This window comes from Caretta caretta, chromosome 15 (assembly GCF_965140235.1).
Source record: "Caretta caretta isolate rCarCar2 chromosome 15, rCarCar1.hap1, whole genome shotgun sequence".
Taxonomy (NCBI): domain Eukaryota; kingdom Metazoa; phylum Chordata; order Testudines; family Cheloniidae; genus Caretta; species Caretta caretta.
In genome coordinates, this window is record NC_134220.1 from 13,287,243 (window position 1) to 13,304,250 (window position 17,008).

The following is a 17,008-nucleotide window of genomic DNA, read 5'->3' on the forward strand; positions in this document are numbered from 1 at the left end:
CACACCCTGCCATATTAAATGCTGTATTAACATGTGTCAAAGACCTCCCATCCTACAACCACCTTTATTTTGAGCTTCTGCTCTTGAGATTACTATTCCTGCCTGTGACGGGGCGCCCGACCCGCACTGGCTCTGCGAGGATTAAAATCAGTCTAGCGAGGCTGAGTGGCAGGCAACCAAAGGTGTGGTTGCAGGGGAAACAGCCAATTAGGGCAGAAGCTGCAGACAATTAGGGTGAAGGCTGGATCAGCTGATCAGGGCCCAGCCAGCCCATAAGGCTGGATCAGCAGACCAGAGTGAGAGAATCTGCTGCAAGGAGAAGACTGGCTTCCTGGCAGGCTGCCAGGATTTACAGGCTCGAGGCCCTGGGAAGAGAGCAAAGGAGCTGGAGCCAGAGGCAGGAGCAGAAGGAACTGAGGCTACGGGAAAGTGGCCCAAGGAATAGAGACAGTGAGCTGGAAGGAAGAGGCAGCAGGAAGTTTCTGTTTGCAGGATCCCTGGGCCGGGGCCCAGAGTAGTGGGCAGGCCTGTGCCCCTTCCCCCCACCCCGGAAGGGGAACCGGATGGTGACACCGCCTGGCTGTGCCATGAAGCAGATGCCAAGAGAAAGGAGCCGTAATGGGTCTGCAGGTGGAAGCAGGGAGGGAAGACCAACCACCACATGAGGGTGCACCTGCTGGGACTGAGCTAATTCCTGAAACACCCAGCAGATGGTGCCAAAGTGGTGGGTGACCCCATGACACTGCCAATTATTTCTCATGCTGAATCAAATCTAGTGCCAGTTCCTTCTCTATAGTTATCATCATATTGTCACTCAACCTCCCGGGCCCTACGCAGCCTTCTTCAACCATCGCTGCATCTCATTTACTATATTTCAACAGATATAAAGCTTAAGTACTTCCAGAATGACCACTACATATCTGGGATCAAACTGGGCCCAAATATCTGGGATCAAAGAAGGATATTTATACAGTATGTATGTTGCAATACTTAGACACTACAGAAAGAACTAAGGGTGGAGTATTTGTCTTAACTCTGAATTTCCTAGTTTTGGAAGGGTTATAGCACAGCTTCAATATTTCATAAAAATCTGTTTTGCATGTGAGTAAAGGGGTCATTTACAAGTTTCAGGAAGAATGCATCATGGCAAACTAAAACAATTTCATGTATTTGGAAGTCAAAAGCGATAATGATCTGTACCACTGAGTACTATCACCATAACAGGCAGTAACTAAGGTAGAGGTAAAAATAAGGCAACTGAAGGCACGTAATTAAATCTTAAAGTCCTTAGTGCATTCTGCTCTAGTCTCACCAGGGGGACCCAGCTCTCCTCCATATACTGCACTGTGACTCCTTTGTGAAGGAATCGAGACCAGAATACAATTGTCAGTGATCTCCTGCTCCTGGGAAGGGGTGTGGATGTGTGTTGGGGGCAGGTTGGGATGAGGGGACAGACAGGGAGGGCAGAAGGCATGTCAAAAGACTCATAATAAAACAGCAGATTTTCACCAGTTAAAATCTTAACCTTACATTTTAATGCCCTTTAAAAATCTTAGCATTTATTTAGCGGGACAGGATCCCATTTCCCCCTCCGTTCATTTTACATGCAGATCAAGCGCAATACTGGCTTCAAGCAAAGTCATCCTCACTTCTGAATAAATCCAGATATGAAAATCCTCATTTGCACCTCCTTGCCTGGATCCATGTTAGTGTTTTCCTGACCACTCCTTCTAATAATCATCACTGGATTAAGAAATGGGGAAAAAAAAGGATACCATCTGGGGAAAAAACCAACCATACTAGTAAGATTTTCAGAGCGATAGAATAGTACAGCTATTGGAATTGTGTGACAGAGCTGGAGAGGGTTTATCCTACTTGACCTATTTTACAGCTCTCCCGGAGTCAATTCTATGCCGAGCTAAAAAGGCTGGCAGCCCCATGTGAATTTATACCTAAATGTTGGAAGTTTCCATGCTGTCATTAGCACCTGGTCACTGGATTTCATCGTCCTGTAGTTTCTGTACTAGGTGCTGTATACCAGTCGCAAGATCTCATTAAAATGTTGACATGGGGAATGACTGGCAGAACACCAACACTGCTTGGAAAATGGTTGTGTAATTCCTTTATGAAGTCATGAAGAATTACAGTAGTTAATACTTGGGGACAGGGAATCCTCCGTGATGGACAAACAGACATGGTGGGGGTATTAAAGTGGCAATTAAAAGGAAAGGCAGGAAGGAAAAAGGGTGAAGAATAAAAAGATTACTTGGAAAATGAGGCAGAGGAGAGACTTTACATAGAAAAGGAGAAATAACGGAGGAAAAGAGGAAAAAAAGGGTAAAACTTATGAATTTAGCAATCATTCTTTAAAAAGTGTGGGTGTGGCTAGAGGGAGGAGTAGAAAGAAAAAAAGAAGCAAAGGACAGTAATTGGTGTCACTCTCAGCTAGAGAAACGTCTTGTCAGGTGTGTCTGAGATCCAGACAGCCAGAAATGATACATGCACTCAGCACTGAAATGAGAGATGTACAGAGAAAGCCTCTTGATCTTCAGACAGGAGACTTCAGGGCAATAATTTTGGTAGCTAACCCACCCCTCTCCCACCACCGGAAGATGTACAGAAACCATGAAAGAAGCCATCAGAATCCTCACAAATCCCTAAAAGGCCTAGAGAGTCAAAAGATTAAAATAAATGTTTCTGCCACTGCAGGATGGCTTGGAAAATTAGAGAGAGGAAAGTAGATCAGAAATGCTTATGAGTTTTATGTGTAAAGCAATGGCACACGGGAGCGCTAACCTGCATTGTCATTCCTACCTCTCTGCTCAGTGAGATCACAACAACTTTAAAAGGCAGAGGCTTCATTCTTTTCCTCCTCCAGGGATGGACCTGAATTATTCCCTGCTGAACAAGCCTGGAAAGACATCCCAGGATAATACCATATAATTCCATTTCTGGACAAATCTGACTGCAACATTTTCTCCCTCCCCACTACAAAATTAGTGGAGAAGGAATGTGAGGTGATTATAAAATGACTATTAGTGGCGGATGTTAAATTTCAATTTAATCCTGTACTCTCTGAGAGATTAGCTCGTTGGGAAAATTGATTTCTCCCTGGTTTGCTCTTTGTTGCTGATGTATTCAGAAGATTATCTGCATTTAGCTGCCAAGACTGATTACATAAGGAAAAAAAATCATGTACAGTAGGTATGTGCGCATAAACTATACAAAGATACTCAGTCACAAAGCAAAATTTGTTTCAAACAAACCAGTTTGAGACTAGCTCATAAAGTATTGATGATGATGCCTCCAATAGCTTGGCACTACCTTAACACTATTCTGATTTGCTCCATTCTACAATGCCTGGATGGATATATGAGGTTTCATTCTTAACAGTAAACATACCAGGCTTGTGTAGATTTCTCTCTGGCTTTTAATATTATCTGAAAATAGTTTATTTTCTTTAGATATACAGGGGCCAAGTCACTTCTAAAAAAAGAATTTAGGCACTTTTGACCATTATGCCCATAATGTAAATATTCATTTGTGAAACATTCATACTCTACAATGGGGTGGGCAAACTTGGCCGGCGAACCTTTTAAGCCAGCTCATCAGTTCCCGCTGGGGAGTGGGTTCCGGCGCTCCAGCTGCGGCACCGGGTCAGGGGCCGCACCATGCGGCATGGCCCCACTCTGACACTTCAGCTGGGGCGCTGGGGCTTGGCCCTACTCTGGGGCGCAGGGTTGGGAGCCCCATCATGAGCTCCTGGAAGCAGCTGCATGGCCCCACTCCGGCGCTCTAGCAGGGTTGGGGGCCGCTCCACACGTAGGAGCTGGAGAAGGGACATGCCACTGCTTCCAGGAGCCGCTTGAGGTAAGTGTCACTTGGAGCCTGCATCCCTGAGCCTCTGCCCATGCTCCAACCCCCTGCCCCAGTCCTGATACCCCTCCTGCTCTCCAAACCCCTACATCCCAGCCCAGAGCATCGTCCTACACCCCAAACCTCTCATCCCCCAGCCCCACCCCAGAGCACACACCCCCATCAGAGCCCTCCCCCCCTCCCACACCCCAACCCCAATTTTGTGAGCATTCATGGCCCACTGTACAATTTCTATTCCCCGATGTGGCCCTCCGGCCAAAAAGTTTGTTCAACCCTGCTCTACAGTTTTTTGATTAACTACAATTTTGATTATCTGAGTGCAAGAGAGGACTAAAGAATTTTGAATAATTGTGGGAATTTTCAATATAATTAACAGACATCAAATGACATGATCTTGTTTCAGATGATAATTTTGGATCATTGAGGTTGCACTGTATATATTTCATATAAAAGTCACAAACCTTCAGGGCCAGATTATGCCTTTAAGGCACAGTCCCACATTGGGTGTCTGTATAGCTGGAAGGGGCTAGGCTGTTAACAGAAGCCACAGGAAGAATTGTGGTTGGTTCAGGCAGAATTCCTCCTGGAGCTCCGTAGCGTACACTTCAGCAAGAATTCTGCCATCTTTTAAGTGGGTGCATCATTACGCTTCCACACATGAGCACAACTAGGCTCTGCTGGCCAGTACAGAGCAGGCTTGGGCTGGTTCAGCCTTACTTCATGCCCTCTGTGGAGGTTAGTAATACTGAGGGTGCGAGCCCATCACACTCCCTTTGCCTACTGGCCATGCTGTGGCTGGCCTGTGACCAAAAATGCAAGGGTGATAAGACTCATTAAATTCTCTGATCTTGGTTGTCTGTCTAGGACCAACTATATAAAATGGCCCCAAATAAGTCATGTTCTCATGCCAATCAGGGACTCTAAACTGTATGTATTTTGCATCTTTGACCTTCTTATCTGCACCCTGTGTCCTCATCTAACTACATTAGGGCTACAAATATTATAATTCTAACATTCCAGTCCTCTCAGCCACTGTTTATTCTGCCTCATACAACTATCATTCTGTAGTTACCATGGCTCATTGTAACTAAGTCAACCCTCCATTTTCCAGAGCAGAAATATTTATATCAATAGCATATCTGATGAATAAATATCTTATAAAATAGTTTCTCTATGGCATAAAGATGATGCTACCCTACAAAAAAGTTATTAGTACAGTATTGTACAAGTTTGGGATTTCTACACACACATACACACAAACACGTGGCAGTGATACCCATATAATAAGTTACATTAATCATGCCCCTTTGACTACTTCACATACACATTGCCGACTAATCCATCTCCACTGGTATTATGTCTAACTTTTCAAACTTCTAAGCAATTTTAAACCACCACTATTTCTTTAAGTCAACTATTGAAAAAATAAATATCTATTTTATACCACAGCAGAGTTAGAAACCCTCCTTTTCAATAAGCTATAGCACTTTTATATTTTACATATACACTGAGGACAACTCTTCGATCAGTTCTAGTAATATATATGTCCCTTTCAGAACCAGAGACAAATCTCAGTTTGTGTGGCCTCTTGTGTTCTTTTGCATATGGTCTAGCGATTAAAAAATGTAACTTGTGGCAGAATTCTGACTTACTTACTATGACTTACTATGTGCCCTTGGGCAAGTCAACTAGAGACTGTCAAGACATTTTGTTAGGTGCAGACTTACCATGCGCAATGTAAGACATGCTGGGAGCAGTCTCTGCACTCTGGCGTTGGTGTGGCTCGATGTCCTTGTGTGGTGTGTGCGGTGGGGGCACTGAAGAAGATGCGGAGGAAGAGGAAGAGGAGGAAGAGGATGCTGGCTTGGGTTTGGAATGAAGGTCGTTCAGTTTTAGGAGGTTTTCAGAAGTCACAGTGTCTGGATTTACTGGTGTAGGAGGCAGTGTTGCTGGAAAGAAGCTCTCTTTATTGTCCTTTATATGCTTTGGGGTTGTTGGCGTGTCCCCTATGGACTACATTAAAAAAAGGAAAGATGGTGAGAAAATATGGCCTACTGAGCTCATATGTGTAACCTTATTGAATGGAAACTGCAAGTATTGTGGTCACTTGCATAATGCAAAAAAATAGCATCTCTCTTGTGCACATATATACTAACCATAACAATAAAATCTTCCCCCCAGGTGAGTATTTATCTTCCATACTTTACAGTTCATTTATCAAAGCACCACCTGGAGTACTTATTCATATTCACAGTTATAGTGCTCTAATTGAGCTGCTTTGTATAGAAAGCTCCTTAAGCATAATATACTCAGCGGAACTTTATTATTAAACAGGATGAAATTCAGGAATGTTCCAAACTCCTATGAATAGAAAGAAGCTCTTTCAATTAAAAAGAATTGCTGGCAAACTCTGGGTTTAATCTAGCAGATAGTTAGTGCTTTGGGAAGAATTGAGCTTCAAAACCCCAAATTATTAAAAGAAAATACTGTATGTAAGGCTATGAAAGAGAACAAAAGAAACGAGGAGATAAGAGAGTATTTATATTTGTAAAATAATAAAAATGTGCTTATTCTAAGTGATTATCAATTGTGGCAGCGAGCGAATAATGCTGAAGTCCAGCTTGAAATGACTGATCTGGAAGCACTCTTGCCTTTGGACCTTAATACGGAGGATAAAATATCAATACTAACAGCTGGGCTCTCGTCCCAAGGGCACAACTAAGAATCTGAAGCATTGCTACTAGTTACGTAACCAAGAGGTGGAAGAGTGATTTAAATTCACCAAGGAAGGGAAAGACAGCTCAAATAAAATAAAACCCCTCCCACATTCCATACCAATAGATATTTCTGGTCTTTAATGCTACAGACTACCTTTGTGTTCTTAATAATCTTCATTAATTCAGAATAAGTGGTAATGAACTGGCTAGACAGACTCCAAGCTGCTCACCTGTCAGTCTCATAGGCCCTAAACCACTAAAGTAAAAGGAGATTTATGTCCAGTTCATGCAGTAGGGCCTGTGCCTTTGGAGCAAGAAGATCAAAGTTCTATCTTTGCTACCAATGTTCTAAGGAACCATGGTGTCCTAGGTGTCTACAGATTTGCTACAATGGTGTGAGAAGCAGGGGTTGAACTCCACTGACAGAATCTGGAGTGAATTTGTACCAGAATATCTGTAATATTTAATACATTTAAAATTCAATACTGGAGAGCGCTCTTGGACCTATTTATACTTTGTGTAGTATAACTTCTAAAGTCACTTCTGTGTTATTAGTGCGTATATTTAATCAGTCGCAGTATTTAATGGATATGGTTAAAATCTCACTGCCAATTAATTTTAAAAAAGCTGTTTTTACATCATAATTGCCATACTGGATCAGATAAGATCTATTGTGCCTCTAGCAATGTCCAGTTTCTGATGGTTTAGAGGATGTAAAAACTCATAACGCACCTAATTTATGAGATTCTGTACACAGAAGACAAATTTCCTGCATACATAATGTCCTAAATTCTGAAACTAGTATAGACAACTGAAGATGCTATTGACAGTCAAAGTTATCCAAATATTAAAAAATCCAGGCACACTATTAGTAATAAAAAAACCCTTACATTTATATAGGTAGTGAGCACAGAGAGAGGAATGAGAATGGAGGAGTGACAAAAAAAGAGGACAGGTAGGGACTAAATTAGTAAATGGATTGTAGGAGACACGCAGCTTATATGACTGGTGGGAAAAGGAGTGCATGAATACAAAGGTCAGAGAGAAGGAAAAGGCAAGATTTGGGGACATACAAGAGGTAAAGGAGAAAACAGATGGTGAGGCAAGAAGAAACAGAAAGAGAAAGGTACATGAAAGAGGAGTCACTGTCAGATTCCCATATAACACTTAATTGGAGCTTGAAGGAAACCACTGTGAAAGCTGAATATAGTAAGGTTTTTAATTGCAGATGAATGGGTGTGTAGGGCAGGGACTGAGATTTGACTGACATAATCCATGCATGTATAAAAGGCCAAATTCATACCTACTAAATCTGAAGTCAACCAGGAATATATTTGGCCCATTGTTTTTCAAGTTGTTCATTCATGTAAAATTTCAAGGTCTGTCTAATACTTTTTCTTGGCAGCCTAAGACTGCCAGGGTTGCATTCTAAGGAGGATGTTGGCATCCAATGGTGGCATAAACAAAAACATATTTCATGTGTACGTGGCCAGCACTGTGCAACATATGTTTCACTTAAATATTGCAGCCACTGTCCTGACTGAAGCTGACAGAGTGCTTGGGCATGAACAAAACCAAGATTCCAATTGTTAGTGTATAATGGAAACTATGGGTGTGCGAGTTGGAAAGGATTTAGGTATTCCATCCAACGATTGGTTACTTTACAGGGCAATAGTTTTTTGTAATAAATCTGAACTTTAGTAGATATGTGCACATGGGCAGTGAGTATTAAAGGCTGGGGAGGGCAGAGCCCCCCCAAACAGCCCTGCATGGCTCTGCCCCCAGGCCCACTCCTGCTTCCCGGCACTGTGCTGCAGGGGGCTCTTCCCCCGTGTCCAGGGCCCCAGGCTGGGGCTAATGGGGGCCATCCTGGGGCTAAGGACTCCACCTGGTGCTCTGGGGCACTGGAAGCTGTCCTGAGCTCCAGGGTTGGGGGCCTTCAGCGGGTGAGGAGGGGCCTCAGGCAGAAAGGGCAGGCCGGGCTAGGTGCTACCCTCCCTGAGGTTCACCCACTGCTCATTAATGTGCATGTGTGCAAAGTAGGGGTAATAATGCATCAGCACATGGCATTATCCTGTACTGGTACTAATCTGATAGCTCCATTAGTTTCAATATGATTTAAGGTTTTACTTGAAAGAATTTTCTCATCTTAATGGCTGTTAAGAAAACTTTCCAAATGTAAACTGGTGAAGGGCTGTCTTAGTGATTCTCAAGATAGAGAAAATCAGATCCCCTTCTCCAATGAAACAAACAGAGATGTTAGCAGGTGAACATAACCTTGATAACTTTCTTTGATGGTGAAAGTGGGGGTAAGGAGACTGTCTTAAAACAAAAAATCTCCCACAGTACACAGAAAAGAATCCTGGCCTTATCACTATATCCTTCCCCCACTGCAATTCCACTGTTGCCCTCTTGAGAGAGGCTGAAATTTATATGACATTTTATTGAAGTCAAGGAAGCTGGAATAGTATCAAAAATAACTGAGGAAGAATTATAATAGGTGTGAAGGATTACCTCTTTTGAAAATATTTAGTTTTTAGTGTGAAGACAAGAGTTGTGACACTTCTATATCAGCCACTGATGCCAACTTACATGCAAAGCAGGTGTGCATGATCCCACTAGCAGTAATACTTGTCAAGGTCTATGGGGCCACATGTATTTTAATGTCATGCAGGTGATTGCCTAGCAGCAAAAACACAGGACTATTACACTTTGCGTGAGAAACAGACCCGGAAGATACATAGTAGAGAAACTGACTTAAGTGCATCAGAACTAATGCATACCTATCTATTCTATCTATGATCATACTGCTGATCATAACCAGGCACGGTAAAGACAAGACACTGAGAAGGGCACCAGAAGGAGGACCAGTTTTCTACAGCACATTTGTTTTTAAATCAGGAGGGGGTATGATGTTCTGCGTGGATGAATGCATTCCATGTCTTTCTGGGGCTTGATTATTTCCTCCCCTCCCCATTCATCTTCAGTAGAAAACTGAGAATTAGTGTCAAGCTTCTACCCATGTTGTAGAACTGATCAATGACATTGTTTTTAATTGTTCACTTTATTAATATAACTTCATAAGCAAAGTTTTATGAATGAAATAACATTCATTCATAAAACCGGTTACCCCAATAACTGGCTGAGTTTCACTTTCAATCCAATTGCTGCTTAAATTGCTGAAACTTACATTGTTTCAACATTGTAACTTCTGCTCACTTTTTGTCATTCATATACTTGTCTATATTGTAACTCAAACTCCATTTTAACTTGTCCCAAACTCCATTTTAAAATACTCACTACATTTTGTAAAAGCTTGCTGCAACCTTCATTTTTGCAAACCCTGCTGTGACCTTATTAGTTTAGTTTAGATGTGTGAATGAGGTATGTATGGATGATGGAATCAACCTCCAGCCCCAGCCTGTCCTGATGAAATAAAGTGTAAACACCAACGGCTGAAGATGCAGACAACAGCCCTGACAAAGCAAGAAGAGTCCACCCTAAAAAGAAAAGAACAAAAATACAATTGAAGAAACATCAAAGTCAGGTCCTAGGCTGAAAGTCATGTCTGCAACTGACGGGTGATCAATCACACCGAACCCAGACACAGCGTGACACAGCAAGACCTATAAACTCTGGATTCAAACTAAAGCCTATAAAAAAGTATGGATGAGCTGGAAGACTTTGGAGGGTAACATTCTGCTGCCAACATGGAAGGGCATTCGTGCATGCCCAAGAGAGACCCAGCCCTTCCTTGTGCCCAGCTTTCCTGGCCAGTTAGCCGCCACAAGCTACGAACCCAAGCCATGAACTCAAGCTACATTCAGGACTGGTAACTATACAGCAGCTGCAGAACATATATATATATATATATATATATATAATGTGTGTGTGTGTGTACACGTACATAGGTATTAGATATTAGTTATTGGTCATAAATCAAATTGTGTTATTATAATAAATGTGACATCTTGTCTTGTCCCCTGAAACGACCCTGTGTAGTTTTGTCTGCATAACAATGTTTGATGTGGCTTCTATGAGGAGAATGTTCTACTGTACTTTGTTGTGGTACATAGAGTCAAAGCTCTGACTATTCTCTCCCAATCCATGGCAGGATGTAAACTTTCCCATTCTCACTGCCTTTAAAATTAATGTAAATGTGTTTTACAACGTGAAGAGGCTTCATGCTTTTTTCCATGATAAAGGTAGCAAGTTTCAGAGGGAACTGGTGTCTATGAGGAACTGGTACAGAAGGAGGAAAATTATCTCTCCTCTCATTCCCCCTCCGATCATTTTGGTGGAAAACCTCTAGTTTCCCCACTAGGGGCTAGGATTTCCTGTAGGTCCTCACCTGTTAAAGAGAAGAGTATGCAGGAACTCTGCTTTCGCCTTTTTGCTTTTCTACCACAGCATATAGACAGAACCAGCAAAGCCTGAGGCTTTTATGCTGTATTGGTCACATGACTGGTGATCAAATGATGTATAATAGAAAGAAGTATATCTGCTTTGGTCATATCCTATGTTCTTTGTGTTTTTATACATATATCAAAAGAGCTTTAAAGCAAAGGTGCCCTTTGGTATGGGATCAGGCTGAAACCTAACTGAATAAATAAAGTTATATGGCTGTGCAGATGGTGAGATCTCTTTTTGGGCTATATGTAGCTAGGTGTCTAAGACTCTTTCTATGCTTCTATAGCCATCAACAGATTACTCTTTTCTTTCTTTTCTATACTTTCTTTGGACTCTAGAGGCGTTAACCCCCTCCTCTTCAGAAAAAATCCTTAGGCCTCATGGGAACTGGAGGATCTATGGAGAAACCCTTCTTATACAGGAAGAAAATACAAAGGCACAGAAGAGGCAGAAAAGCAGTTACTGACCTAGCCTTAAAGGGAAGAAAGCAGTAGAGATAGAGGAATAACCTTCTCCTGGAGTATAAGCTCAGTAAAAAATTCCTTGCAGTTTTTCTGTAGGGCACTTCAGTGTGGAGACAACAAGTGATAAAAAGTGATATTTGACACAAGACTTCTGTCTAAGCTTTTTCCAATGTACCTTTAGAACTAGCAGTGATGCCCATAATATGGTACTGTACTCCATATCTTGAAGAACCATATATCAACTTCAACATGGCCCCCCAACTTGGGTTTAGTGTGTGGGTGCTGGTGGCCTGGGATATACAAAAGGTCAGACTAGATGATCTAGTTGTCCTTTGTGGCCTGAAACTCTATAACTAACATTTTGTAAAGGGCAAATTATAACATACACACAGTCATCTGAATTGTATTCCAGCCGAACCAACTCCTTCATGTAATGCATGCATTCAAAGATGTGGTCTCCCATTCTGAGTAGGCGGCCTACTACATATTCCAACAACGCTCTGATATGCAAACAGAATTATCAGATCAAGAGAGGTAAAATGGTAAGGTGAAAAATATTAATAAATTAAAAAGGAAAAAAGTGTTTTTTTTCTTTCCTTCTTGTTCATTTAAACAATTGTTTTCAGCTGCAGGCTGAGAGAGGAGAGCTGTTAATTACGCTGAGAGAACACCTCCAGTATAAAGTGAGAGGGGGATGCCATGGTAACTGGTGAATGCAACATTGAACAAAATGGTCACTCTTTGGTAGGAGTGAGATCTAAAAAACTTGTCTTTTTGTCCCCCTTTTCCCACCTTCTTCTTTCCCTTTTTCTTGTTGTCTCTCTGCTGCATTAAATAAAATCTATAGACAACTCAGGAAAAACACTTTCAGCTCCATAAGCAGTCTCTGACGTCTTGATGTGCAGAAAGAAAAGAAAATGAGGAGATGAAAATTAGCAGCAAGTGGGCAGAACAAAGGAGGGGGGGGGAACCATATGAGGCAGAACAAGAGATGCTTATTTTCTAATTATTTAATGTTTCACTTATTTCTCCCCATCCCCGGGAAAGGGCTTTTAACAGTTTCTTTTACAGATCAACAACGTAAAAATGTGGGAATATGAAAAGAAAATCTGGACATCCAAACCAGATCAAACAATATCCTCTCATCAGTTTTCTCCCTAAAGAAAAAAATGTTTACAAACCTACCATTTCAGTTCACATTCTGCTTTGCCCCTGCACGACAATTTCTTCTGTTCCAAGCAAAACTTAAAAAGCCACTTTGAATATAAACTCTAACATGACGATTTACCAATTGTAAATCCATTGATAGTACAATTTGAGTGACTGATTTGATTTTGAGACTGGCTCAAGGAGAAAGCTTGCAAAGCTCTTGTTAACAGATAATAGGTTATATATTGCAGAGGCATGATTTTTGCCACCACCACATGGAATCCATCCAAAAAAATTATTTTAACTGGTCATCACAGACCATAAAATCTGTGCTACCTGTGGTCATAAAAGGAAAAAACCAAGATATTGGCTTGTTAAAAACTGATAAAAACAGAAAAATCACAAACCTTGTAAGTCTATTTTCCCATCCAAACCCTCCAGTAACACAGCCCTCTCTCCTTGGGCTCCTGCTGTTTTACACAATAGCACCATTTGTTTACAGGAGGTGAATATTTGCTGGTTTGAGATAAAGCAGGATTCACTCTATTGGAACCAGACAGATGTCCCTTAGAGTAAATATTCTAGTGCCTGCATATTAATTCATGGCTTTGTACTAGCAATAATATGTTATCTCCATGCTACTCAAGATCATATCCCCAGCAGAAGAGAGTCAAACAGACTACAGGGTTGAGTAATCTCTAAAATTCAGATTTCCACCTTCTCAAAAGGGAGTTCCTAGAAGGCTTTGAAGAAAGGCATATGTTAAATTAGAAAGTAAGTTTTATTAGAAATGACTTATTAGGAGAACCAGTTTTGTTCCAGTGTACTCAGATATCAAATCTGCTCTAATAGTTGTTTTCAAGACTAAATTTGTTGTTCTCTGTCATAAATATAAAGGGAAGGGTAAACCCCTTTGAAATCCCTCCTGGCCAGGGGAAAGCTCCTCTCACCTGTAAAGGGTTAAGAAGCTAAAGGTAACCTCACTGGCACCTGACCAAAATGACCAATGAGGAGACAAGATACTTTCAAAAGCTGGGAGAAGGGAGAGAAACAAAGGGTCTGTGTGTCTGTCTATATGCGGGTTTCTGCCGGGGATAGACCAGGAATGGAGTCTTAGAACTTTTAGTAAGTAATCTAGCTAGGTATGTGTTAGATTATGATTTCTTTAAAATGGCTGAGAAAAGAATTGTGCTGAACAGAATAACTATTTCTGTCTGTGTATCTTTTTTGTAACTTAAGGTTTTGCCTAGAGGGGTTCTCTATGTTTTTGAATCTAATTACCCTGTAAGATATCTAGCATCCTGATTTTACAGGGGGGATTTCTTTATTTCTATTTACTTCTATTTTTATTAAAAGTCTTCTTGTAAGAAACTGAATGCTTTTTCATTGTTCTCAGATCCAAGGGTTTGGGTCTGTGGTCACCTATGCAAATTGGTGAGGCTTTTTATCCAACATTTCCCAGGAAAGGGGGGGTGCAAGTGTTGGGAGGATTGTTCATTGTTCTTAAGATCCAAGGGTCTGGGTCTGTAGTCACCTAGAGGCTTTTTACCAAACCTTGTCCAGGAAGTGGGGTGCAAGGTTTTGGGAAGTATTTTGGGGGGAAAGACGCGTCCAAACAGCTCTTCCCCTGTAACCAGTATTAGTTTGGTGGTGGTAGCGGCCAATCCAAGGACGACGGGTGGAATATTTTGTACCTTGGGGAAGTTTTGACCTAAGCTGGTAAAGATAAGCTTAGGAGGTTTTTCATGCAGGTCCCCACATCTGTACCCTAGAGTTCAGAGTGGGGGAGGAACCTTGACATTCTCCCATCTCAAACTTTAGCTACATGACTGAATAATGAATGACCTCGCTAGAGGATCTGGTGGCAAAGTAATCACATTCCCAGAATCTTAGCATCCTAAAACTAATATAACTCAGGTTTCAGAGTAACAGCCGTGTTAGTCTGTATTTGCAAAAAGAAAAGGAGTACTTGTAGCACCTTAGAGACTAACCAATTTATTTGAGCATAAGCTTTCATGAGCTACAGCTCACTTCATCGGATGCATACTGTGGAAACTGCAGAAGACATTATATACACAGAGACCATGAAACAATACCTCCTCCCACCCCACTCTCCTGCTGGTAATAGCTTATCTAAAGTGATCACTCTCCTTATATAACTCAATTAGTCATGCTAATCTTCTCAAAACTCTACTTAGCGGCAAGTTATTTCCAGTATGGAACAATAGCAGGATGGATAAAAATCAACTGTTTTTGAAAGAAAAATAAAAAAATGTTTTATTTACATCAGATTTTTTAAATTTTGTCATTTAAATTATAAGTTTCTCTTTTTAAAATTAAACCTGTTTTACAAAACATATTATAATCTTTTAAAACATTTAAATAAAAATAAATATGCTGAATCCGTGAGCCTCTATAAAACTTTGAGATAAAGGCTGCTTTTCTATATAAAGAAAGAATTAAGGAAAAAACATCTAACTTTTGAGGTCAAGCTTAATAAATATAGCATAACAGGACAGTCTAATTTAAGAGATTGTCTCATTTCAAGAGCTAGGCAAAACTAGCAACATAAACTCCAGTCACTTTCACTTAGGTATATTTGAATATTTTCCCAGGCTGATCTGAAATAATCAGTTAAATTCACTGACTACAATTAGTCCCTCAGTTTAATAAATCATTTAGCTGTAAATGTGAAACATGTTTTGATAAGAGAAGTTTATGTATTCAAAACATTTAAGGTTGTTTTGTTTAATAAAAATAAATTTGATATGCCATTTTATGTGATTAATTAAATTCCAGTTACCATCCCAATGAGGCTTCACACAAATCACAAGCAAGAAGCTTGTAAATAAGCAATATATCATTCACCATTTTCTAACACACTAAAAATGTACAGTTAATAAGAATCTGAAAATACTGACCTATATAATTTCTTATATTCTGGTATTATATATATAGTATATATTCTTATATTCTGACCTATATAATTTCTTATATTTGGTTTGTAGACACCAAAAAGATGTACCACATCTAGTGTAAATGCCCTGTTTAGTTGTAAATCAACATATTTTAATGGTTATAACAACCGAGTGTGCACCTTTCTTTAGAAAATAACTGAAGTACAAATGGAAAAGTTGATTAAAATTTACGATTTAAATCAAGGCTTTCCACTTGGTGATTTAAATCATGATTTAAATCAATGTACTCTGAACAAAAGCATGGTTTGTTTTAAGAAATTCACTACTCAGCATATTAGTTTTACAATCCAGGTCACAAATCAGTGTGATGACTATAAAATTATTTGTTTTAAAGGAAAAATAAAGACATGATTTGCCTTCTGATCCCAGATTTCTTTATAAAGAAACAAGTTGAAGAGTAGATTATATGGGAAGAGAAAAAGTCCCCACTGTATTGCCACTTGCACTATTTGTAGTCATTTGTGTAGTTTTAACAGGAAAATGTTACTGGCTACCTGATGGGGTCAATATGGAGAACAAGATCTTCCACTAAAAATCAAATCAAGAGAGACTCTTGCACCTCTTTCTACCTCCTTCCTTCAAGAAATCAAACAATTAGTTCTCAAGAGCTTGTCAAATTGGTTCTTATATGAAGCTGCATTGCAAAATACACCATAAACAACTTGGATATAGAACATAAAATGTAGCATCCTTGTAACTATATGAGAAGTGTAACATTTAGCCCACTGGACTATTTGCTCCTACTTCTCTTGTCTGCTTATATTTCTAGGAGAAGGAAAGAGTTCATTTGTGAATATAATAAAATTGTTTTAATAAATGCTAATAATGCCAATAATGAAAATCCACTACTATCACTTCTAAGATTATATACTTTTAGGGAGTATTGTGTATCAGCAGAATGGGAAGAATTCTTACAGCATAAAAGATTAAACCAGTATCTTCACCAAAACTCCCATACTGAAAAAAAAAAATTAAGTTGGTCTAGGTGAAGACAAATGGTCTAAGCCCTTAAACCAATTGTACTCTGAGGCACTGTTTGACATGCTAACTTTACAAGTGCACCTGCACAATAAAAGGTGTGTTTCTAATACAACTATCAAGCAGAAGAGGGCAAACTTCTATCAAGACAAGAAAAGGGATTTTAATTAATGAGTGCTGCTGTAATCCTAATGCTTCAGGTCTTCATTTTTCTAATTTAGGTTATGGCACTTTACATCTAAGGAATGATTAATTAAAAAAAATTGAATAGAAGCCAAGGTTTAAAGATCCTCAAGTGGTGTGACTGTAGAAGTGCAGTATGCTCAGTTGTCTTCTAGTGTCTGACCTCTCTTTTTTACAGATTAATACTAATTCTAGAAGCGAATTTCTGGTTATCTTGCCTAGGGCTAAGAAGAAATTACTTAAATTATAAGAA

General features: G+C 40.1%; 1 protein-coding gene across 8 annotated transcripts in view; it reads right to left on the bottom strand.

The window, feature by feature from the left end:
• The window catches only part of CABIN1 (calcineurin binding protein 1), a 204,077-nt gene that overhangs the window by 16,333 nt on the left and 170,736 nt on the right, over positions 1-17,008 (bottom strand). For 7 of the 8 annotated variants that reach the window (XM_075120259.1, XM_075120258.1, XM_075120262.1 and 4 more), the window contains one exon: positions 5,604-5,889. In XM_075120259.1, coding sequence (XP_074976360.1) covers positions 5,604-5,889 — 286 coding nt within the window. Of the gene's footprint in view, positions 1-2,827; positions 2,912-5,603; positions 5,890-17,008 lie in introns of those variants that run through there. The other variant, XM_075120263.1, reaches the window with a different exon arrangement.